General features: G+C 41.8%; 3 protein-coding genes across 3 annotated transcripts; all 3 read left to right on the top strand.

Moving 5' to 3' along the window:
- The first annotated feature begins 1,359 nt into the window (after positions 1 to 1,359).
- On the top strand, positions 1,360 to 11,592 carry exosc10 (exosome component 10). The gene is made up of 25 exons (XM_035159863.2): positions 1,360 to 1,610; positions 2,180 to 2,316; positions 2,996 to 3,119; positions 3,205 to 3,309; positions 3,480 to 3,639; positions 3,753 to 3,861; positions 3,943 to 4,018; positions 4,102 to 4,212; positions 4,430 to 4,573; positions 5,637 to 5,827; positions 5,996 to 6,152; positions 6,352 to 6,500; positions 6,665 to 6,715; positions 6,823 to 6,934; positions 7,062 to 7,109; positions 7,214 to 7,289; positions 7,379 to 7,491; positions 7,583 to 7,675; positions 7,763 to 7,831; positions 7,916 to 8,021; positions 8,104 to 8,177; positions 10,004 to 10,211; positions 10,322 to 10,386; positions 10,475 to 10,551; positions 10,643 to 11,592. Exons 1-25 carry the CDS (start codon positions 1,488 to 1,490, stop codon positions 10,671 to 10,673), a joined length of 2,709 nt encoding a protein of 902 aa, XP_035015754.2. The 5' UTR covers positions 1,360 to 1,487; the 3' UTR covers positions 10,674 to 11,592.
- An 817-nt stretch (positions 11,593 to 12,409) lies between these two features.
- On the top strand, positions 12,410 to 17,900 carry srm (spermidine synthase). Its single transcript, XM_035159777.2, has 8 exons — positions 12,410 to 12,623; positions 13,653 to 13,773; positions 13,883 to 13,975; positions 14,085 to 14,238; positions 14,327 to 14,410; positions 14,672 to 14,817; positions 15,402 to 15,524; positions 15,867 to 17,900. The coding sequence occupies exons 1-8, from the start codon at positions 12,493 to 12,495 to the stop codon at positions 15,882 to 15,884; spliced, it is 870 nt and encodes a 289-aa protein (XP_035015668.1). The 5' UTR covers positions 12,410 to 12,492; the 3' UTR covers positions 15,885 to 17,900.
- A 4,146-nt stretch (positions 17,901 to 22,046) lies between these two features.
- On the top strand, positions 22,047 to 23,600 carry sst7 (somatostatin family member 7). The gene is made up of 2 exons (XM_035159649.1): positions 22,047 to 22,391; positions 22,735 to 23,600. Exons 1-2 carry the CDS (start codon positions 22,287 to 22,289, stop codon positions 22,960 to 22,962), a joined length of 333 nt encoding a protein of 110 aa, XP_035015540.1. The 5' UTR covers positions 22,047 to 22,286; the 3' UTR covers positions 22,963 to 23,600.
- Positions 23,601 to 25,421: the final 1,821 nt, after the last annotated feature.

The raw sequence follows: 25,421 nt of genomic DNA, 5'->3' as shown, positions 1-25,421 counted from the left end.
AAATGAGGGAGTTAATAAAAACAATTCACTGAGGATTTTCGTCTTGGTTCATTTTTTTTTTAAGAATGTCTGGCACAGTGTCATTTTCAGCATCAGCAGTTTTAGTGTCTTCTTCTGCTGGGAGAATTTGAGCAGTGCCTTGGGGCACCATCAAAGCTATAAAATACATAATGTTATGAAAAAGCATATAAATGAGAGTAAATGACAGCAGTAATGTCATAGCCAGTGCATAAAGAGGTCGTTCACAATGGATTTTGCTGCGTATTCTCAATATTTTATTATGTAATATAGAGGGAAATGTTTTAAACACTAACATTGCACAATACCGAAAGAATACACTGCCCTTGCAAAAATCATACTGATTCATGTCTTTGGCTAATTGGGGCATTGTATCTGCTGAACCTGAATAACATGGGAGGGTTACTGTGAAATATCGATTAAGCCAGTGTTGCAGAGATGCTTTTAAGATAATAAGAGGGAGAGGAGATCAATAGGGAGGGGAAGTGAAGAAAAGAGAGGTTTCTCCCTGCACACCACAGATCATCCGTAATGAGTTGCTGTGTCAATACTTAGGCAATGGCTCTTCACATGCTATTGACCAGTAGATCACGACAGCAGCCCACTGTAACTTCTCTCCACACCACATGCACACCAAAGGGAGTGTGACTATAGTAAGCCCACAGTGGCACATCTATGGCTTTAAACTGTAAAAAGGAATGGGTTCAGATATGATTTAGATAGATCTTAATACTGAGGCATAAACTAAGGCATGACTGGTGCAGATTTCTCATCCCCTCAATGCAGTGCAAATACTGTATCTCGGTTGATGCAGATTGCAAGTGTCAATACTGCCCCCTCATGGTGCTGGTTTCCTAGTGCAACTCTTTGGTCAGGCTGGATGGGTGAGGCACCTCAGGGGGGAGATAAGGCTGTGTCTGCAGTGTGCCTGCAATGAATGAACGCACTGATGAACAGAGCTTCATGACCTGCAGAAGTCCACACATTAAAACACACCAAAACTGAAATGTTACTGATACCTACAATTTTGAATTTCTAGGGATGTTTTCAACCACAATATCACACATTTTACTTGATCTAAAGGTCCAGTGTGTAAGGTTTAGGTGAAAGGGATCTATTGGCACAAATTGGATTTAAAATAATCCTAGAGATGTTTTCACTATGTGTGTTTCATCTAAAATGTACAGATTCCTTAGCCCAGAATGGGCCCTTTATATATTTACACCGGGAGCGGTTCCTCTCTATGGAGACCACCACTAGACGTCCCTAAATTCTACACACTGAACCTTTAAACGTTTCCAAACAATAAAAAAAATAACACAATCCACCCTTTTGCCATGCGTCCTCCGGGCCATTGTGTGGCGCTGTCTCCCCCGCAGCGTCCTCGTCGAGCAGCGCAGGAGAAAGCAGTGAGCACGGCGGCTGCTTCCTGTCGCTCACATGTACACACTTATCACCAGATTAAAATAATGGCTTCTTCAAAGAGTAACGACTCCACGAACAGCGGCCTTCAAGACAGCAATGCAGGAAACAACGACGAGGAAAAAGAGGAGCTGTGTCCCGGGTTCAAAGACGTCGACGCCTTCGTGAAAGTGGGTGAACGCAGTGAAGTTTGTAGCTCATGCTAACAGGCGGTGTAGCAACGTGGAGAGGACGAGCTGTGTTCGAGTGTCACACTTAGTTTATTTTGCTAATTGAGTTCGTGAAGAGTTGTCAGTGTCTCGTGCTAAATGTTTGTCTCATGTTGGACGAGAGTAAATTTGCAGATTCGATTTATTTGTGTGTTCGTTGTTTCGTCTATAAAATAGTCCCGTTTAGATATCTCGTCCAACTCCAAGCTAGCTAACTTAGCCAGCTACAGGGGAATATCTGTAATAAAATGTTTAGATTTAAGTGCCATATGGATTGTACATTTGAAAATCGTTCAGTTAAAACTATATAAACAAAGCTGTCATCAGATTTGATCTTTGTACAAGATTACAATTATAGTTTCTTATTGTTTTGAAAACCCCCAACATGGCATTAGACTAAAAAGCAAAAAAATTGAACAAATGTTACATTTCCCTGTGTCCCTGTTACTTGAATTTTTTTTACTTGTACATCATATTAAAAACTTTTAAAGAATGACTGACTAACTGCTCGTCCTCTCTCTCCTCTGCAGTATGGATTGGGTGCTGTGCTATCAGCCACCAAGGCCTCCGCCGGCTTGCCTCAAGCTGGAGATGAATATGATTTCTACCGGAGCTTCCCGGGCTTCCAGGAGTTCTGTGAGAGTCAAGGAGATAAGCTCCTGCACTGGTGAGTATGTTGCTGCTTCCTTTGAGTCTAGGTTCAGTCAGATTTCCATCTGTCTGCCAGTATTTGCTGGAACATGAACCCATTGAACTGATGTGTTCAAGTGTAACTCTTTCACCATTAGGTTATGGCCTCCAGCACATTTTGTCTTGAGACTTGTGTCTCTCCTTTTGAAAATGAACTAAAGATTGATCAACCCAGTTTGTACAATAGTACATCAATAGATTTCATACCGCAACAACACTCTTGTGATGCACAAGTGGTCAGCTTTACGTTCATCTGTTTACACCCGGCATTAACATGCATCCTGAATGTGTCTCCTGTGACCACTTGTACTCGGATCTCGCTTCCCCACTTTATATGCGTACACATATAAAGTCCATGTCGAAGTCGAGCCAGGGGGCTGAGGAAATTAATGTGCATAGCTTTACAATAAAACAAGATTTTATTCATTTGAAAAAAAAATAGAAAATCAATGTTTAGTGTTCCATGTTAATCCATCTCAGGTGTGTTCATACCTGTCCTTAGAGCCTTCCACTTGTGATTGGATCACTCAGGATGGATGTTAATACCAGGTCTGAAGAGAGCCTTAGATGTGCAGAAGTGTTGATGTCATGATGAATCTAAATATGTTATTGTGAAAGATCAAATGCCAATTCTCTTCACCGTGTCCCTGTTTTAGCATGAGTCAGATAATGCGGCACCATGGCTGCAGATCTCACATAAGAGACCAGAGCAAGCTGACAGGGCTGGAGGAGAGATTTGACTTGGTCGTGGACTCGAATGACGTCATCCTCGAAAGAGCGGTAGGTCCCAGAGTTCCTGTGTTTTACAAGTTTCTGAATGGAAAGGTCTTGGCAAACCAACTAACCTCTTGTATCTGATCTCCAGGGGATTCTTCTTGATGAAGCTGATGGGGTGAATAGGAGCCAGCAGCCTGTCATGCCTGCAGGGTTTCAGCCTCCTAAGATTGTTGTTTCCAGCTGGAATCGCAAGGTTGGCTAATTAACCTTTTTGCTCTTGTACTGCAGATCCCAGTCTCTGTTTTGGGCTGCGTTCAAGCTGAAATATTGTGTGCCAGTTCTGGTTCTTATTATTATTTTGGGAAACATTTCATACTGGTGCTTCACACTTTTTGGTAAACTTTGTTTTTTTTTATTGTCCAGGGTTCAGGCTCTAGCAGTCGTGCCGAGACATTCCGACTGCTCCACGCCAAGAACGTTGCGAGGCCGCAGCTGAAATTCAAGGAAAAAGTAGACAACAGCAACGCACCATTTATTCCCAAGATCTTCATCAAGCCCAACGCAATAAAGCCCCTTCCTTCTTGTAAGACACACTCATGTTCTTCCCATCTGTTGTTTTTATGTCATTACTTTGACTTTTAATCTTGACTCTTTAACGTTTGTAACATATTTTGCTCCCTTACCTTCCAATGGTAGATTTTACCAACAAACAAATCCAAAAAGAGAGGCCTGAGGATGTTGATGTGCCAGCTGCCCTGGCTGATTTCATTCACCAGCAAAGAACTCAGAAACCTGTTGAAGACATGTAAGAATTATTTAACACATTTTTTTTCTTTTCCTATTTTTCATTGTTGTCCATCTAAATTAAAGTTTGTCATCTATACAGGTTTGCACACCCATACCAGTATGAATTGGATCATCTTACAACTCCAGAAAGCCTCCTGTCTAAGCCAGAACCACAGGCAAGTTATCATAATCCTTTAATATGATCCTCTCATTGTTGGTTAGGCCTCGCTCTAATCTGTTATATGTGGATTCTTTTTAGATGTACACACCAATCACCGAGACCAAGTGTTCCTTCATCGACACCCTGGAGGATCTGGTGGCACTGAATGAGAAGCTGTGCAGATTGTCTGAATTTGCTGTTGACCTTGAGGTACAAGGATTATATTTGTGACACAATTGTATATGAAGCGTTAAATAAAAAATAGATTGTTAGGCCTATAATGTTTTAAACATTTTGTTTCAGAGATTTATTGATATGGTAACTTTTGGGGGCTCTTGTTTGGGTCGCTGTAAACCTGTTCTCTCCTGTTCTTCTGTAGAACCACATGGATGTGGACCCATTTTGTTAACACTGTTCTCTGTTGCAGCACCATTCCTACAGGAGTTTCCTCGGCATCACCTCTCTGATGCAGATCTCCACCAGGGATGAGGATTTCATCGTCGACACCTTGCAGCTCCGCGGCGAGATGTACATCCTGAACGAAGCGTTCACTGACCCGTCTATTGTCAAGGTAATTGAAGCGTTCCCCATTGTTCCTGTACCCTGTTCTATAACTTTAACACCCTAAAGAGAATATTATGTACATGGGTCCATAGATTTGTTTTCAAAATGTGTCACTGCGTGATCTGTGAGGCTGTTTTCAATTGATATTTGTTTTCTGTTGCTTTTGTTCTTCAACCATGGTTTATCTCAGTTTATGCCAACATTTCTGTTATGCGTGAACAATTAATTCACCATCTTTTTATTAAAAACTGAGGACATGGCAACTCTGCCGAACCAACTTTACAACAAAATGCAAAGAGTAACCCCATTTTAGACTTTAAGTCACACATGTCACTTTTGAAAATCCAATAGATCTCGCAGAGCTACCTCCAGATTCAACTTTGACCTTATGTGCATACAGTAGTTGTGCACACAAGTACTTTCACAATGCAATAGACAGTTATGAGAGATGTTTCTTGTGCATACCTCTGGGTTTAACTTAAATCATGACTAAATGGTTAAACTGGGGATATTTTAAGAGAAGCTGTCTTGTTTCCTGACCACTTGTTCACCTTGTCTAGCTTTGTCATCTCATTCCCGAATCCCAGCAATGAAAATGGTCTCAAGGGAATATATGTTTTAGGCACATGTATCTGAAGATGCTCAGACAACCTTATGAGTGGTTTGCATCTCCAACTCTCTCCCATTGATATTATATAGAAAACCTGGGGAAGAAACTCTTTAATCTTGAAGCCCCTTAGTCTCAATTTCTTTGAGGCGTCTCAGAGCCCCAGTGCCTTGAGAGATGTTTAAGGTTGGCGGGTGTCTTGTGGAGCGTGGGAGCCACCATGAGTCACACACTGTAGGACACCTGTGAAAAAAAAGTGGTATGTGGGTTGGAACTACACAAAGATCCTGTGAAAATTAGCAGGATGGAAAAATGTCACATGATGTCCCCAGTTTTTCTTCTGTTTAAATGTTTTCTGTAGTGAACAGTGAAATGTAAATACAGGTATATCATTTTTTTTTTTAATAAGTTGGTTCCTTGTCACATAGGTTTCTCTTGAATGGGCTTTGTTTCTTGTTCTCAGGTGTTTCATGGTTCAGACTCTGACATCGACTGGCTCCAGAGAGACTTTGGCGTGTATGTTGTCAACCTTTTCGACACGCATCAGGCCAGCCGGGCTTTAAACATGGCCAGACATTCCCTCGACCACCTGCTCAAACACTTCTGCAATGTGGACTCCGACAAACGCTACCAGCTGGCCGACTGGAGGATTCGGTATGGACCTGACAAAACCATTAGATGCTTAATCTTATAATTTGGGTTTGGCTTATCTGTGACGTAGAGTTCTTTTTTTTTTTTTTTTTTTATGAGAAAAAAGCTAAACAGATATTTCACGTTTTTGTTTCTCACAATATTGTAATTTTTTTGTCACATAACTCGTAGCCCCTTGCCAGATGAGATGTTTCAGTACGCCCGGACAGACACACACTACCTCCTTTACATCTATGACTGTGTGAGGGCACAGCTCTTGGACTTTAACCACGGGCAGCCTGGCCTGTTGCAGAGTGTCTGGAACAAGAGCAAGGACATTTCCCTGAAGGTTTGCACAAACCTCACTTCATACACCCACCAAGATCGGATTGACACTTCAAAATCTGCCTCTGTACTCATTACTCTACCATCGATCCAATAGTTGCACCGTTTCTTTATTACTTTCATATTTTTAAATTTCCACACCAGAATCTCCAACATTTTCTGACATTTGTCATGGTTTCTGTGCCCCCCCCTCTTCCACACAGAGATATTTGAAACCTATATACACAGAGGAGTCATATTTGGAGCTGCAGAGGAAGCAGAAAAAGTTGTTTAACACCCAGCAGCTCACTGCCTTCAGACTGCTGTTTGCCTGGAGGAACAAGCTGGCCAGGCAGGAAGATGAAAGCACTGGGTAGGCTGTTTGGAAATGGATGGACTCGCTGTTCTGGAAATCTGCTTGAGCTGTTATCTATTCATAGTTTGGGCCCAGCCAGATTTTGAAACCATCATATTTTTCTCCCAGCTTATAGATTCTGCTCATAAAATGTTTTAAACTGCTGTTATTTGTGTGTTAAGATACGTCCTGCCCACCCACATGATGATCAAGATATCTGAAGAGCTGCCCAAGTAAGTAAATAAGAATTATTGTGTTGGTTCTTCTCACTTCAATGTGGATGAATTTGGTATTTGTATTGAGAACCTACAGCACAGTATTTTGTATTTTGTTTACTCAGGGAGCCTCAGGGCATCATTGCCTGTTGTAACCCTGTCCCCCCAGTGGTGAGGCAGCAGAGCAATGAGCTCCACTTGTTAGTGCAGCAAGCACGAGAAATGCCCCTCCTTAAGGTGAGAACTGGCATCAGCCACGGTTTTATAATGTGTTTTATCGTTTATGTAACTTGAGTGTTTTTGCTCTCAACTTACTTGTGAATTAAGGTATCTAACAATTCAATTTGTTTTACACCCCACACAGGCTGAGATTGCTGCTCAAAAGTCTAAGGGGCTCACAACCATAAAAAAGGTTTGTTAAGAACTGATTAAGATTGAATTTTTTTAATTTGCATTTCATTTGTCGAGAAAGCAACAACTAGATACAATTATTTGTGATCTTGTCTAAATCTCCAGCCAGAGGTGACATTGTTTGGACCCCACGATACCTCCAGGGTCTCCGAAAGCGACCTCCCCCAATTTTCTCCCAATGGTGAGCACAATGTGTGTGCATGTTGTGCATTTTCCAGGTTGCTTTCATATTTTAGCCCATTAGGCCTAAACATTCAGATTTCTTTTCAGAACTGCCTGTTAAAAAGGGAATGCTCTTCTCAGAAGATGAGCACCAAATGGATGATGATGATGATCAGAGAACATGTGGTCTCATGGCATCAGCTAAAATCACGCTGTTTGAGGTAGAGATCATCTTCTACATCACTCATCTTAAGCTCATTGCTTTGTGCGTAACCCTGGAGACTAATGTGTGGACTGTGCTTCCTTTTCAAGGAGCTGGAGACAAAGAAAGACCAGGAGTCTCTTTCTGCTCCTCACATGAAAGCCAGGCGCATCATTGAGTCTTTTGAAAACCCTTTCAGAATGGTAAGAGATGACCAGTGAATAATCTTCAGTATTATTTGTATTTTTAATCAGACACACAGTATTCATTTATCTTCTTTGGGATTTCAGTATTTACCCACCAGTGACGTGCACATCAGCAAGAATGCCAAGTTTGACCCTTCTTCAAAAATATTTGAGGTAATCGAAAAGATCCAGACGTATGTCTTTTACCGCTTAACTACATGTTTGGATGTTTATAGCTGTACCATTTCACATATCCAGATTAGTAAAAGATGGAAACTGCAGAGTATGGAACAGCAACAGAAGGAGTTGGAGGCCAAGAAGAAAGCCAAGCAAGAAGGAAAGGAACAGGCAAAGAAAGCGAATGGTAATGTGGTCTAAACTTCTCCAAATGTAAACTTTGTAAATGAATGCTCCTCACTGAATTCAATGTTTGTTTATTTCCACAGAGGAAAGAAACAAGGAGAAACAAAGCTACCAGGAGTCTCTAGCAAACGTCATCACCATTCGCCAACAAGCAGCGGTGAGTCATTTTGCTCTTGCGTCCACACATTTCTTCTCTTCAACTTCACATAGGCTTAGCTGTCAACTCCACTGTTGATGCCCCTTTAGCGTAAAGTACAAATCCATGAAAAACACCAGTTTCATTCACCCAATAGCCCGGCACAGCATATTAACGATATGGGATTAATAGTCAGTTTAACCCTCTGCAATGCCCCCATTTTCTTAAGACATGGTCGATATTTCTGCGCATAAGTATGGTCACTCACAAGCCAGTGAAACACTGCTGCCTCCCTGCGGCACTGGTATGTTACTGGCTTTTTAATATTTATATCTGTCCCATGGTGTGTCTGGGGAAGAGGAACACACAGCGTGGGACTGGAGCATAAGAGACACGTCGTCCTCTTCTTTCCTCCCAGGGATCAACAATAGCTGCTTTTTGCCCCAAACCCCACTTCTTGTTATCTCTGTCTCTCTGGGGAATTACTTGGCATCCTTCTGCTTGGTTACTCATTCGTGCTCTTGCCACCATATGGTGTTTTCTGTCTTTTTTAAATGCTCAGTAACATAAAACTCACGGTATAGAAAGTCGTCATCACCGTCATTTGATTCTTGTTTTTATGTCCTTTATGGTGACACCACCTCCCCTCAGCCCTTCACTGTCAGCCTTAAGCCATCAAGTGCTAGTACACACAGTAATAGTATGCACCACAGTAACCCATTGTGTGATGATTGGCTTTAGTGAAAAGTTTGTTCAAAGGTGCTCCCTGCTGAAACAGCGCCTTCAAATATGCACGTTGGCAGGCATCATAGTCATAAGTGTTGGCAGTAGCACTTCAAAGTAGCACTCCTCAACCTGCCAACTGCAGGCAAATATTGGCTGTGCTGGCACACTGTCAGTTTCAGCCCCGCACTTAGGCACTGAAGTTTCCTCGCTTTATTTTAGTTTGAAAGAAAGTTTCATGGTTTAACTGCATTGATATTATGATGGATATTAAGAAAGGTGTGTGTGTGTGCTGTGATCAGGGCCCAGCATCTGATATGAATAAAAATCATTTCTAATGTATTTTGAATCTCCTGAATAAGGATGATAAACAATGGAGTTTGAAGAAAACTCAGTTGGCAGTTTTGTAATCAAAGCAGTCATTCACACCTTTTACTGTGATTGTAGTTATATAATGTGAAGCCTTATGCATCCTTCATGGTTTATATAACAGACTGTATCGGTTTAAGCAACAGACAAAAGCAAAATCACTCGCCAGCCTCTGCTATAAACAGAAGACCAAATTTGTATCTGTTATGTTGGTTTAAAAAGTGGTCAGATTAGGAGAAATCACCCATTTGTCAAAAGTTACAGACACTTGATAGTGTCCATGTCTAGCTGATCCATGATGACTAGCATTTCATTTTTATCATAATTTAAGAACAGGGAATTTCCAGACATCTAGCTTTTAGGAGCAGACAAGCAGACCTCTAATTTCCTAATTTGGGCAAAGTCGCCTGTCTAATAGGCGCATACAGCTGGATATCATCAGTGCAGCAGTGAAAGTTAATTCCATGACTGCAAATAATTTGTTGCTTTATCTTAAGCCGCACATCAGCCACCTCGCATGTGTTCACTCCTTTTTAATGTTGCAGAGATTGTACTTTCAGTCTCTTCTTGGAATATGGATTATAAATCCCTACTGTGAATGTCTCATGACAACACACAGTGTGGTCTATAGGATGCAAGTTAATGTTGCAGCGTATAAAGCAAAGCAAAGCTGCTTGTCCATTGCAGGGAACAGTAAACGCCGTTCATTATACAAGTATTGTTAAGAATATAATGTTGTTGATCAATTTCATTAGGAATCTGGAAAAAGTGTCGGAAAGAAAAGGGAGAGGGTTGCCAGTTTGGTTGGAGAGTCGACTCCCAGACCGACCAAGAAACTGATGAAATCTGCAGAGAAGCCAGAAAAGCCAGAAAAGCCAGAAAAGCCAGAGAAGCCAGAGAAGCCTCCCCAAGATGTCTTCACACCCTTCGACTACACTCAGTCAGACCTCAAAGTCTTTGCCGGTATGTATCTTTGACCTTGATTTTAATCACATTAAACAAGTTACTAATTACTGCACAATCCTTTACAGTTGCTGTAACATTACATTCACTTCAGTGCACTTGTTTTACAGACCCCAAATCAAAGGACAACACACAGTTTGATCCAAACCGGCAAAGCCATGATGGCAAGAAAAAGGTATTGTCAATGATTTTTTTTAAATACTTTTCATTGAACTGTGAACATTTTATTAGTGATTGATGAACTGAAATCTTTCGTTCAACAGAGAGGCCCCAAGGGACAAAAATCCAATTTTGCAGCTGGAAACAGAAGTATGTCGTACCTGACTGGGAGATCTGACAGGTAAACATACAATATACAGTCCAATATTCTTTTCCTCTGCACATTCAACCATCCCAGTACGTTACCCATTCTGTGTTTTTACTCTCCACAGGGGATTCCGGCATAACTGGCCCAAAAGATAAGACTGTTGTTCATTTTCAGTTTTTTGTTGTTTTATTTTTTCATCCTGAGGAACCGATGACCCCACCTTGCCTTCCTGCAAATGGAATTCAGTATTTCAATATATAATGAATTTGTATTGTTTTTCCATCTTTGGAACAGTGTATCCTGTAAATATGTGGAAACACAGGCCTCTTCATTAAAGATGGTTTTAGAGGATGGAGTTCCTCGTCTTCAGTTTTTTAACTAAACGAAACAGTTTGATGAAATGTAATGTTTCATTTTATGGATATCGAAGTATTTTTTACAACCGTTGCCACTGATATTAAGGCAATAGTGAAGGCTAAATGATACCATCCTGTTCCTTCAACCTCACTCTTCTGGAAAGGCTTCACACACACACAAAATAATTTTGTAACCTGCCCGCAGGGACTTGGTATAATTCATTAAGTGTTGTGCCACAGGTTAGTCTGGGCCAAATCTGATTTGAAACCCAAAGATGAAAGAACACCATTGTCTTAAATACCGTTGTGCACTGTCACGTTAAGATTTGCCTTGAGCAAAGTGATCATATCCAATCCAGAATAAACAGCCAGCAGGCTCCGGGCATGTGAGACCTTTGAATGTGTGCATTTGGGAAGTGCCAGAAAATGCTCTGGCCTTGATCACCCCTGTCCATTTGTTTGTTGGTAGGATAGTTTGTATGTAAGCAAGATTATGTAAAAAAATGACTGGATGGATTTCCTCAACAGTTGGTGATAGGATGTGGTATGTGTCAGGAGCGAATCCATTAAATGTTGGTGCAGGTCCAGGAGTTTTCTTTATCATTGTGAGATGGGACCTTGTTCAACATTTTTGTTCCTCAGAGAATAATAAATGGATCTTATTAAAAAATCTGTCTGTAATGAATTCAAATTAAACCTAAGGGAGCTCTGCACTTCACCTTCCTGTTTGGTTCTGTTCTTTTAAGTAAACCTCATGTTTTCTTTACACCATACAACAGTTGCAACCACACCCTGCACCACTGACTTTACTGACTTCCACATTTCATAAGTTGACTCTTAATTTGGCACATTAATTTGGTTTGGGTAATAAGATATACTTTAAGTGGTATACTGGTGTGTCTCCCTTTGGTTGTGGCCACTTGAGCCGGGTCAGGACAAATGTATGAACTCTGAATGATGTGTGCACCATACTGTTCCTGCGTGAGAAATAAGTACATAAATACATAAAAAGAAGTGATTGCACTGGTTCTACGGTACACACGGCCACGTACGCTGTAGTTGCTGCGGGCCAGCGCATGCGCAGCAGCGTGCCACCGTGACAACTGCATGCATGTGGCACATCCACGAGCACGTGGGGGGGGGATTTGTCTCAGTGGTTTGCCACCAGATCTTCTTTGCACGTGGCCAATGTTGTGAAAGAGTATATTTTAATCCAAACTGTGATCTTTTCCCGCAACCTAACCAGGCCTGGTGTTTACAGTGTCCGAGCACAGTGAGGTTACACAGGCCTGGGATCAGTGAACGGTTCGACTTCCTCCCCGATGAAGAGGAGACCAAACTTTCCTCTTCACGTGAACACCACTCCTCTCCACGGGGCGGGGCCACGAGCCGATCTGAGAAATCACACAAACTATACTCGAGCCGGCTCACGCTGCCACCCCATTGGCCAGGGGCTGCCTACGTCACCGCCATCCGCGGCTTCCCATTCGCTGCGCTCAGAGCGGACAGCAAGTTTATGCGTCGGCGCACGAGCCGACGTCACCTCCGTCACACCGACGCCGCAGAGAAACACACGGAGGAAACTGTCCGGTTGTACTTGTGGCTGTCGGCTGCAGTTATGGACCACATTAAAGATGGCTGGTTCACGGAGCTGTGCACGCTATGGCCGGGCCAAGCGATGAGCCTGCAGGTGGAGGAGGTGCTCTACCACAAGAAGTCCACGTTTCAAGATGTCATGGTTTTCAAGAGGTGAGTGCTAACGGGGCTAGCTGTTAGCGTGCCCTGGCAGTTGAGCAGCAGCAGCAGCAGCAGCCCGGGGCTCGTGGGTTCGGCTAAGTTTGCTCAGCTGGCAGCTGCTCCAGAGTTTCTCCCTTGGTCTCAACTCTCACCTAACAAGTACGTTAGCCTGTTGGCTAATGAGCCGCAGGCAGGGTGGGGAGGGTGTGTAATGGTAACACACTGACAGGTTAACACAAGTCACGGCAGCAGTCATGGAATTATTCATTGATCGATCCTCGTCGTGACCACGCAGGGATTTAAACTGTTCAGGACACAGCAGTAAACGTAGAGTTAGCATTTTGAAGCATCTGTGTGGTGTGGGGGGGGGGGGTCAGAGGTCATGGTCAGCTGCTTGTACATCATATTTAAATGCAACACTATGCAGTATAACGTGTGTAGTTTATCCCACCTTAGCTACAAGTAAGAGAAGTATCGCAGTGATACTATTATATACATGATGCAGCACCTTTTAATATCAGAGGTCAGCAAGTGCTCTGCCTGACAAAGCAGACGCAGGAAAGTGTATTTACAAACTCATGCACACTTATAAAAAACATCATTTCATTGATTATATTCAATCATTCATCATCCATGTAACTGGTCACTTTATTGACGCAAACAAATAAAACGTTTGCTTCCGGACAATATAAAAGTAATTAACCTACAAAACAAACCCAGTAGTAGAAAAAAAGTAAAGATTCTAAAAGGTAAAACAATCGTCAAGGAAGATGATCAGCTACTCCACACTCTTCTACGTGACTCGTGTGTTTCATCACAGTTGACCCTGCATATCTCTGTGTATTGTGGGGGAGCCAAAGATAAAGCGCCCTCATGGAGTCCTGATCAATGCATCGACTTTTAGGGAACGGCTCGAGTTGCAGTCATTCAGTAGACTCCTGCTGTCTCCTGCACACACTGTGTACACATTCAAAATTAAGTCTATTTACCTTACACGTGTCAAATGTGCCTCTCATGCCTTGCTGTCACGTCACTTTTCAGTAAAACCTACGGTAACGTCTTGGTGCTGGATGGTGTGATTCAGTGCACAGAGAGAGATGAGTTTGCCTATCAAGAGATGATTGCTAACCTCCCGCTGTGCAGCCATCCTTGCCCTAAGAAGGTACCACTCAAAATTAATTGTTTTTGAAATTAACGAAGCTGAAAAACCACTCAGGAGCAGTCACGCCTTCCTGTCATGACAATTCAACGGCACATTTTCTGTTTTGCAGGTTCTGATTATTGGCGGTGGCGATGGCGGCGTGCTGAGAGAAGTGGTAAAGAATCCCCTGGTGGAGTCGGTGGTGCTGTGTGAGATAGATGAGGTGGGAACAACACAGTCATGGATTCGAGCTTCTCTCCATAAAGCAATATTGGTTATTTTCCCTGCTTTAACACCTGCTCATATCAGTTTTGATGTTGCCTCATGTGTAGGATGTCATTAACGTCTCGAAGAAGTTCCTCCCGGGGATGGCCAAAGGGTTTTTCAACCTCAAGCTCACCCTTCATGTTGGAGATGGCTTTGAATTCATGAAGCAGAACCAGGATGCCTTCGATGTCATTATAACTGATTCCTCAGATCCAGTCGGTAAGTGCCACTTTTTCAGAGTTGTAACATCTGACCTTGTCAGCTGCTGTCGGAGGCGGTCCTATCCCGAGTTGTGTTTTTGTTGCAGGACCTGCTGAGAGTTTGTTCAAGGAGTCTTACTATCAGCTGATGAAGGCAGCGTTGCGAAACGGTGGAATTCTTTGCTCCCAGGGTAACTTTAAATTTTACCTCAGTTTTCTTCCAAGTTAAAGAAAAGCTAACAAGTCATTAGAAAGGCTCTTACCTAAGAAGAAGTCATAACTGTCCTATCAAATAACAGTTAAAATCATTTTCAATCCTCCCAAAGCACTGTGTGATTTGGTTTTTAGTAATCCCTCCCATGCTGTTTTATTACCGTTTATTAAGTCTCTTTCAGTTATGTCAAGTTGAAACGATGAACATGCCCTTCATTCTGCTCTTGTCATTTTCTCAGGAGAGTGTCAGTGGCTCCATTTGGAGCTGATAAAGGAGATGCAGACCTTCTGCAAGACCCTATTCCCTGTGGTGGACTATGCCTACAGCACCATCCCAACTTATCCCAGCGGCCAAATTGGATTCATGCTCTGCAGTAAAAATCCTGTAAGTGAGCTTGTCACTCTACATCTCACACACACACGTGGTGCCTATAAACGCCACTAGCTTGAAGGGATAGTTCACCCAAAATGGAAAATTCACTCATTGTCTACTCACCACTATGCCGATGGAGGGGTGGGTGAAGTGTTTGAGTTCACAAAACCATTTTGGAGTTTCAGGGGTGAACAGTGTTGCAGCAGAATACAATACAATTGAAGTAGCTTGGGGTCACTTCTTCAAACCATCAAGCCAAACATACAATGCCTCCATACTGCTCCTGTGGTGTCATCCAAGTGACCAAGAGCCCCGACATTCAATTTCGACTCGAGACGGCGTCATTTACACCATGTTTTTAAGGCTAAATGTCTGCTGCTATCCTCAGCCCGGAGCCGCAGCTTGCAAGTCTCGTGACACTCGCGAGCTGCTGTCGTCACGTGCCCCTTGGGCAAGAGCATAGAGGCAAGAGCTTGTGCGTGAACTATCCCTTTTAATGCAAAAACTATAGCTGCTCAATAACTTGTCTGCTGTTTGTCTGGAATTGGTGATGACCATTAAATGACTGAGGTCACCCTTCACTTTTTTTCAATCAGGAAACTAATTTCAAGGAACCTGTGAAAGCTCTGGTAAAAGAAGAAATGGAAAGTATGAACCTTAAATATTACAACCCTGAAATTCACAAAGCATCATTCGTCCTCCCGGAGTTTGCAAGAAAGGTATGTTTGACATATTTTCCAGATTTGACTTGTATTAGTGCAGTGCCTGTTCTAAACAGGCCTGTCTGGAATAGGCTGTTTGCTTGTTCTGCTATAATGCTCCAACTATTCCTCTGCACCAGTGCTCACTAATGCCAAGGAATAGCTGTCATAGCAGGTTTATCTGCAACAATGATATATTGATTTTATCTTGTTTAATCATTTTCATAAAATTAAACTAAATTTGCTTTATTACTCAGCTCACATGTGTGGTTCATATAGAAGTTTGAATGATTTAATTAACTGCTGTTATTTCAGAGTAAAGTTAATCTGAGGACTCTGCTACCTTTCACTGTTTGGCAGGTACTCTGTGAAGCATGACCAGCAGTGACAGACCACCACGTTCATCCTCTACCTGACCCTCAGACGACAGATAAACACCCTTTTTCTACGGCCTCTCCACCTCCTCAACACAGTCCAGCTCAACTGAAGCGGCCTCCTAAACGATTTTGTGCGGTGGCGTCTCATAATCAGTGGGTGGAAACTTGTTGATTTCTACAGACAAAGTGTTAGTTTGTTCCCTTCCTTCCAGCGCGCTCTCTCTGTGTTTATTTATTTTTCTCATGTATTTGAATATTAATTTTTACTCTAATTGTCGTACCAACGTTTGGTGAAGAGCTATTTGATGGGCGGGGCTGAGTGGAAAGAGCATTGTCATCAAACCTGACCTCACTCTGAAACATTGTATTGTTTATCGGATTCACTGCACATGTTATGCAATATATTACATACCATAGAGAGTATGTACATGTAATGCATTTTTATTTGTAATGCTTGATATCATCTTGTGCTAATAGGAAAATACAGTGGCCATTTGTTTCTACTCTATATTCAGAATACTGTGACCTCTACACAGGATTGATCCATTTTATTTGTTCTTTTCATGGTCAGAATCCATCGTTATTCATTTGAGTTTAACACAAAGGAATCAAGTACTTTCTTCTTTTTTGTACTTAAAATTTTATGCAAGTATCAAAAATAGCAATGGAAAAAACAGGTGGTTGACAGATTTAGATTTTTGATATTCAATTTGTCTGGTTTTAGGGACCAGGAAGTTGATCGTCTTTGTATTTGATAAATTTGCAGCAAGTACATTTGGTTGATGGCTGCACCTGATTTACTTTAATTAATATTAACTTAAACATCACCAACTAACAAAGTACTTTAGAAAATTGGGCTTAATTCACAGCACACAGTGTAAATCCTTGTGTGTGTGTGTGTCTGTGTGTATATTGGGAAAGGAACATGAACTCTTTAAGATTCCTTCAGTGTCATAGTAATTCACTGATGTGTTAATCCATCGAATTGTACACAATACCAAATAAACTGTTAATAGTCATGTTACTGCCGCGGGTTTAAGTCACAGTATTTAGTGAAACAAAATACGGCCTGTCTCTTGTAAACAGAAAGTGTCGTTTCACACTAGTCAAGACTTTGAATGTGACATTTTCCAAAATAACTTTGAAAAAAACAAAAGCTTTTATTGATGCCAGAACTTGTATTCACTACATCAAATCAGGTACGGCCATCGCTCAAGTGTATTTGGTGCTAGTTAAGTGATGAAGTCCGTAACCTCCTGCTCGCACAAAATCAACATCTCTCTGCAGCGGATTTTTTATTTATTATTTCTGACTCTAGCATAAATTGGATAATTAAAAACAAGACATTATTAGGTGTTATAGTGAACCTCCTAAATTAATAAAGTAACAAACAGCATTTAGTTTTTCTCACTTTGGATTCCAGATTGAATATGAAAAGAATGAATGATCCTCAGCTTACGATTCTGCCAGTGCCTGAAAATGGTTGTTGTTGAAAACTGAAATGTTTTTTCTCCTTGTATCTATGGTAGTGTTCCAGGCAGATAATTATATTGAGTTTTCATTCGAGACGAAAGCTCAAATGTCACGAGTTGAGAAAATGGTCTCTAAAATATCTTGAACTTCAAATGAGGTAAATCTAATTGATGCTCTCTGACCATCAATTTAATATGGAATATTGTAATGTTGGTAAAAGAAAATTAAATATGGTGTTGGAGCTTTGCAATGCAAGAAATACCTTTTTAAAGGTGATTCATTATGCAATGATAACTTGCAGTATTGGGTATTGACCACTGATGGTAAGCCTGTAAACTAATGTGTTTTGCTGCAGGATGCTGTTCATTTCTCTCAATGGAAATCTCATGTCTCAGTGTGGTTTATTTGTTTGTTGAGCTAATGTCAAACACTTAATATCTGTTACTTTTAATTCCACGAGGAATGAGAAACGGGGTCGTACCTGAGCAATGAGTCTGTGTTTTTATAATAATTATGAACTGTAATAAATTGAACATAAAATGGTTCTGTTTGTATTCGTCCTCATGACTTTACTCAGGTTTATGCATCATTACAACGAGATGCAGAACTACAATTCAGCTCTTGTTTTAAAATGTGATATGGTTTAAAAGTTGTGATGCTTTTTATGGAGGAAAAATAAATTCTGTGTCTCACTTAGGCTGCAGGAAATTGGAAAAATGGGAATGATGTGTTCAGGGTCTCTATCCATTTGTCTAAAACTGTACAGTTGCAATCAGAAATATTCAACCCCCTCACCTCAAAAGACATAGTGATTTGGATGAAAGATAATGACAAATGACAAAAAACCTCATTAAACAACAAAAAATATTTATTGAAACATGAGTTATTTTGACAACAGAAGTTGACTTAACTTTGAAGTTCAAATGAAAAATGTAACTCTTAACACATGTGCATGTGCAGTATTATTCAACCCCCAGCTTCAGTACTTTGTGGCGCATCCTTTAGCTTTTATAACTTCTAACAAATGTTTTCGGTAAGTGTTGACAAGCTTCTTACACCTCTCGATCGGAATCTTTGCCCATTCTTCACGTGCATAAGCCTCTAGCTCAGGGATGTTTGATGGCTTCCCTGCTGCAACTGCCTTCTTTAAATCCCACCAAAGATTTTCAATCGGATTTAAATCTGGGGACTGAGAAGGCCACTCCAGGACGTTCCAGGATCTTTCTCTCAACCAAGCGTTGCTTGACTTGGAGGTTGTGCTTGGGATCATTGTCTTGCTGGAAAGTCCAATGATCACCAAGGTTTAATTTGTCAACAGAAGGCATCACATTCCTCTTTAAAATGGCCTGGTATTTCTGGGAATCCATGATGCCAGGTACACGATCAAGATTGCCAGTTCCTGCCGCAGAAAAACAGCCCCACATCATCAGTGACCCACCTCCATGCTTGACCGTGGGGATGGTATTCTTCTGGTCATAAGCCTTTTGCACGCCAGACATACCGCTGGTCCATATGTCCAAACAGTTCCAGTTTGGTTTCATCAGTCCATAGAACTGTCTTATCCAAATTCCTCCTGGCATATTCTAGTCGACTTTTGATGTTCCTTGTGGTCAAGAGTGGAGTGCGTCTTGGAGTCCGGCCATGAAGTCCTTGTTTATTCAGTGCACGTCTTATAGTTGCCACTGAAGCACTTGTACCAGCCTTCATCAGGTCATCCTGTAGGTGTCTTGCAGTCACACGGGGGTTTCTCTTAGTTGTTCTGACTAAGTTGCTAAGGGCCCTTGATGAAATGTTGGGCTTTCTTCCCCCGGCCAGGCAGGTTTGCAGCTGTTCCATACGTTTTAAACTTCCTTATAATGCTCCCAATGATGTCTCTTGGGTATTACATTTTTTGGAAATCTTCTTGTACCCAAGGCCCTTCAGGTGTGATGAAATAATCTCGTCTCTCAGCTTTTGTGGAAGCTCCTTTGTCTTTCCCATGATTGCAACTCACCTTGAATACCTTCATGGGTGGGGTGTATATATGCATCACAGCTGAAGCAAATATAGGATCATTATAGAGTTCCCAAAGGCTTAATTATGTTTCAACTCCACTTTAGGCCATAAAAACCGTCAGACCGCTTTAAAAACAACAATATTAAATAGGGGTTGAATAATTGTGACATGGCTATCTTAACAAAACATACTGTTACGCACAAATACTACATCATGCATTTTCTGTGTTGATTTTATGTATCACTCAACTCATAAAGAAGTTATCTGAAGCAGAATCTTGCTCTTTGAAAAAACTTTAATTGATAAATCCTTAAGATCTTTGGGGGGTTGAATATTTCTGATTGCAACTGTATATCTTAGTTTTGAGCTAATCGTTACCAATTGCAGCATCACTTTAAACCACAGGTTAATGTGTGCTTTGTTGCTGCTGTTTATTTCAAATGCACGACTCTGCAATGAACAGCACTGAGATCCGAGTGCAGTGTCCATATTTAGGCACAAGATGGCAGACTTTATTCTGTTAATGTAAAAGCCAGTTTCACACAGTGGGGGCTCTGCCAGGAGGTAGAGCAGGTCGTGCACTAACCAGAGGTTTGGTAGTTCCATCCGCGTCTCCCCCATTCCGCACGCTGAAGTGTCCTCGGGCAAGATACTGAACCCCAAACTGCCCCAGGCGGCTGAGTGTGACTGATGTGTGATAAAGTGCTGTCCATAGATGCACTGTGTGAAACAAAACAAAACTGTTCTGTTGTCATTTAACATTTACATTGTAGAGGTACAAACAACTAATGCTGTTCAAACTCATCAAATCCTTATTCAGAGGCTTTAACAATTTGGGGGGATTTCCTTTGAATTTGAATGAAAATCCCTTTGGCTTCATTAAATTGTTCAGGTCAGTTGCTGTTTTGCAGTGTGAGGTGTCACTGTTGCTCTCCGTTGCATCAACTCTAGTGGTTGTGTAAGAGCTCAGTTGTCACTAGTTCTCTATATATGTCCAACCTTTGTTAATATGATGTGGCTGGACTCATTTGTTCATGAGTGACTTGGACAGTTCACCTTTGTGAATACAAATTGGGGAGTTTCTGTTGCAGTTAAAAAAGGACGATTTACATACAAGTGCAGATTCACGGGTTTGATGCGAACAACACAAAATCCTCAGATGATCTCGGGTGGATGTTCCTTTGTGATCTCTGTCAGAGATGTCGAGGCGGCGCTGGAGGCCTCACTTGAAGTAATTGTGGTGAAGAGTGAGACTTCCACGCCACGTTAATAATATCTGGGAGCTCCTACACACCAGCCGTCACGCTGACGTTTGCCACTGTTTGAAGTCTCTTGCCGACTGTATTGCGAACGTTGCAGATCTTTCAAATACACATTGATGCCAGTGGGGCCATTTCAACTGTCAGCTAATCTTTGGATTGGCTCCGGGCCGTCTTCAGCTCAGCAGTGTGTGAAGAAAACACCTCAAGAAACTGTTTTGAAAGCACAACAAATCAATTTGAACGTAACTGGACTATGAGTACTGTATGTTCCCTGCCTGTAGCACACTGTCTGAAGACATCTGAACAGTAAACCCAGTAAACTCTGTTAATTGTGCTGTTTCAGTGATGCGTCCTGGAGGCTGCGGTCAGCATCTCAAACACTTGAAACGAGGATGTATGTTTTATGCTATAACTGCTCCCTGTAATGGGCTTTAGTGAGGAGTTCACCTCATGTAGACCAGAATAATGGGGCTTTAGGAGAAGCTCACACAAATTTAGTGATGTTATGTGGTCCTATATAAAAAGGTCACAGTGTTTAGAGATATGACACATATGAGTCTATGTAAGCTGCACCACAGGGTTCCTTATAAACATATATAGTAGTTACTCACTAGATGAATCAAAACAGCTTAGTCTGTAATGTGAATTGAACTGAACAGCATCCGAACTGAAATATGTTGCACTCTCACAGTGGGGTTCTAATTTAGAAATAAAATGGCAAAATTAGCCATCAGCTCCTCACACATCTGGCACGAAGAAGATGTGCTGCATCTTTTTTTTTTTATCTTTCTTCATCTTTTCTTTTTTTTCCCCACCAGATCGGTGATGTGCATTTCCTGAAGACACGTCCTCCAGTCATGGTGAGTGCCGGACCAGTCAATTGCAATCTGCAGGTGTCAGTGAGGCGCTCAGAGGCGCTGTGACAGGAATCAGATGCTGTCATCTGGTACAATCAAGTGCTAAACACTGGGATGTGCAGGGGATCAGGTCCACTTGTGATCCGTTTGCATTCCTTTTAGATTTTTTGTTTGATTGCGGCTGCAGGAAAACGCGAGCCTGTTATCTTGAGGAGTATTGGGGGTTTGGAGTACATCTGGGGAGATCACACAGTTTGATTTGAGTTGTGGAATTGTCCGCCCTGCATTCTGAAGAGGTCCTGTTTCAGACCGTCTTATCCTAATTGCAAATACATTATCCACATGTTGATGTCAGACCCTGGTTTGAGCCCGGTGACGTTGTCTGCTGCAGATGTTCTCTCCATGAATCACACCAGCACAACCGACCACCTCCATTTGTTTTGTCCTGACCTCTCCATCTCCCCCTCCTCTTCTCCCACGTCCACCACCCCCGCCCCAAACTGCACACACACATACACCCTCCACCCTTCCGTCACATACACCCACCACCGGCTACGTCAGTGGCAGACGGGGGGGGGGAGGCATTATAAAAGAGTGAGGGACTTTGGAGGATGAGGAGAAGAAACACCAGTGGTTTCTAAGTCTTTGTGACCAGCTGCCTCCAACTGCACTGCACTTTCTGCACCGCTCTCCTCTGGATCTCTGACTTGTCTGAGCTGCTCACACTCTTGCTCTCAAACACACACGCACTTACAAGATCTCTGTGAGCCTCCTGTGACCGTAGCACTGGTCCGTCACCTGCACTCCTGCCACAGCATGCAGCTCCTGGTGGTGTTAGCCGCTCTCATGGGGGTTGTGTTCAGCGTTAGAGCAGCCGCTGTGCTTCCTGTGGACGACCGGAGCCCCATCCATATGAACAGGGTGAGTAGATTTTTATTGTTCTATTAATTTCATCTCTTATTACTGATTGTATGATCTATTTTCTTTGCAAAAATCGAATTGAATAAGTAACATTTTAGAAAGAATATCTGATGCTATTTTGAAAACTGCTTGTGTAATCAAGAAAAAAATTATTTGCCTTTGATTTGCATTTGAAAGAATTTCCGCTAGAGAGTGAAAACAGTTTTCAATTATTCCAGTGAACTCAAGCTTAAATTGGAAAAGTAAAAAATAAGGTTTTTTTTAGGCTTTCCTGTTAATTTGTCACAATCTCCCATGACGGTGTTTTAATAACATATTCTCTTCTCCTCTGCTTTTTGCTCAGGAGCTGAGCAAAGAGCGCAAGGAGCTGATCCTGAAGCTGGTGTCCGGCTTGTTGGATGGAGCCCTGGACACCAACATGCTGCCGGGGGACGTGGCACCTGTGGATCTGGAGGAGCCGCTGGAGTCTCGCCTGGAGGAGAGGGCTGTCTACAACCGGCTATCACTGCCTCAGCGCGACCGCAAAACCCCCTGTAAAAACTTCTTCTGGAAAACTTTCACCTCCTGCTAACAGTGCCCCAAGAAGCCCCCCCCCAACCCACCCACCAGGCTCTGCCCGCCTAACGGGCTCCATCCCTCCACAGCTCCACATGAACTGTAGTTGACCTCAGCTGTACATATCATCCACACCTGTCCGACACGCAGCATTGATGGACTTCACTGAGACAGTGTGTCTGTTTGAATATGAATTATTTATTTATGTATAAACAAATGTATGTATTTATGTATGTAACAGTTTCTTTCAGGGTCAACAATAAAGCATGGATCAAATATTTGGAATGGTAATATCAGTTAATTGCTTTTGCAAACTGTTCAGAGCAAGGGTCGTGTTTTTCCACCTGTTTCTACATGAGTATAAATGCAAAGTCAGATTTCATGCAAAAGATATGGCTGCATTTTATTACAACAGGGACATTTACTGCGCTAAAATTGTTGAAATATTTTATGGTTTACCATTATCACTCAAATTTATCCCTACATCTGCTTTAATTAAGTCGTAAACGGCACAGTTTCTTTATTGAAAGACAACCAATCCTTCCTTTTCAGGAAGGCAGGTGTTAGGAGCTAACAGAGGGTATAATTCATAATGTGTGTATCATACCTATTCTGCTTTGTACTCGTTACAAATAAAAAATGCTGAAGGGGAAAGACTTGCGTAAGACGATCATTTGAGAAGGAAAAAAATTCATTACACAGTTCCTGAAAAAAGATATTCAATCACTTGACTAAATACAAATAGTGGTGTTGAGCCTAAATGCTTTAGTTAAAGTAATTTTAAAAAAAAATCTAGGTGGTGACAATCTGTTATGTGTATATGTTTTATTATTCACCTGACTTATTAATGCCTGGTCACAGGTTGAGGGAGATGCTTCAGTGACTTATCACAGGCTGTTAAACCTGTCAGTATAAGGAAAGTAAATAAAGTAGTGTTCGCAGCGTGCTGACCTGTGACAGCAGTTACGGCACATGTAGCACGAGAGGTAGAAAACCACTGTTTGATGAAACAGTGTAAATGTTTTTAAAATGTCCGATTTAAAGATAATAAAATGGTCACAGCGTGACCCAGTAAACCCAGTTTTCGATTGTTGCAGGAAAACACAAACCCACGCAGAACACCAGCAACTCATTCCTCAATCAGTCACACTGCAATTACCAATTCTCACGGCCTTCCTGGCATGTAGGACAATGTGATATGTGTTTTTTTAAACCACATACCAAGGTATAGCGTGCACCGGGGGATGGCCACAGTCAAATATTGACTTTCAAGCTCAGGGCACGCTGCAGTCCCTATTGGAGAGCTGACACATTTAATGCAGTAAATTACATGCAGGGGAAATATATTTTTATGAGTCAGTTCAATTAAATAGTGCTTTCGTGAAAGAATCATACAACTGAACAAAAAGTAGCAAACAAGAACCAAAACATACTCTTAGGTTTGCTTCTGCTTCTCTGCTTTTACTTGAGTTTTCAAATAAAAAGCTGCGTGTGAGAAAAACTGGCAATGCAGATATAATTCATTGCCGAGCAGATGTGTGGGGCAATCATCAAATGAAAGAGCTACAGTGAAATGTGTTAATTCTAAAATAACCTAACAACAGCGTGTCACCGGAGTCCATAGAAATCCCACACAGCTAAAGGCAAAGCTCGGAAGTGGTTTCATTTCCCTCCTTTCAGCTGGGTTAGTGTCTCATCATCTTCCTGAGCTGGATGAATAGAAGGTAATGATGAATGCATTTGTTTCACAGGTGCCGCAAAGACTCGAGTTAACCTCAGTTCACAGCTCTGATTCAATTACAGGTGGAACATGAAAGGCCCCGGTGATGACGCATTTTTTTAAATTCTCTTGTTAATGCGTACATGTTCAAGACAGTTTGGAGAGAAAAGCTCATCAATCGTACATAATATTTTCTTATTGAAAAAGACAATCAAAAATCTCCTGGAAACAGCACTTGATGCTGAGTTACAGTTCCATGAATTTCAAAGCGGCATAATTACATGGTTTGCTGTACCGTTCTTCAAAGATGCTGAATAAACAAAGAACCCTGTGGCCTAACTTAATTACAGGTTCCTCGCGCAGCATTTGTCATTGGTGGAATAAAAAGAACCGTTTTAAAAACTATGCATTTCCAGGTTTACAACTTGGCCAGAATAAAAAAGACACAATCATTTTTAAGTGTGGAAAAAAAGAGAAATATTTCTTCTCTTACGCAGTACCTGGTACCAATCAGTATCTCTGGGCTTGCGATAACACAACAAAACAATTTGATGTCAGCGGAGGTGCTGTCCACTCCTGACTTCATGCTCCTGGGCTCAAATGAGCATACAGAGGAGCAACATCAAAGGCAATGCCTGCAAGCGAAGCATTTTCCTTTTGATCTGAAGGAGGAGGGAAGGCAATGCTCAGGCCTAACTGTGTAATTCAAATTTAAATGTGACTTCATATGTGCCGGTGTTTAAAAATAACAAAGA

The sequence above is a fragment of the Hippoglossus stenolepis genome, chromosome 6 (genome assembly GCF_022539355.2).
Source record: "Hippoglossus stenolepis isolate QCI-W04-F060 chromosome 6, HSTE1.2, whole genome shotgun sequence".
In the NCBI taxonomy this organism is placed as follows: Eukaryota; Metazoa; Chordata; class Actinopteri; order Pleuronectiformes; family Pleuronectidae; genus Hippoglossus; species Hippoglossus stenolepis.
Note: the sequence above shows the minus strand (reverse complement) of the source record. Positions and strands in the feature narration are given on the sequence as shown.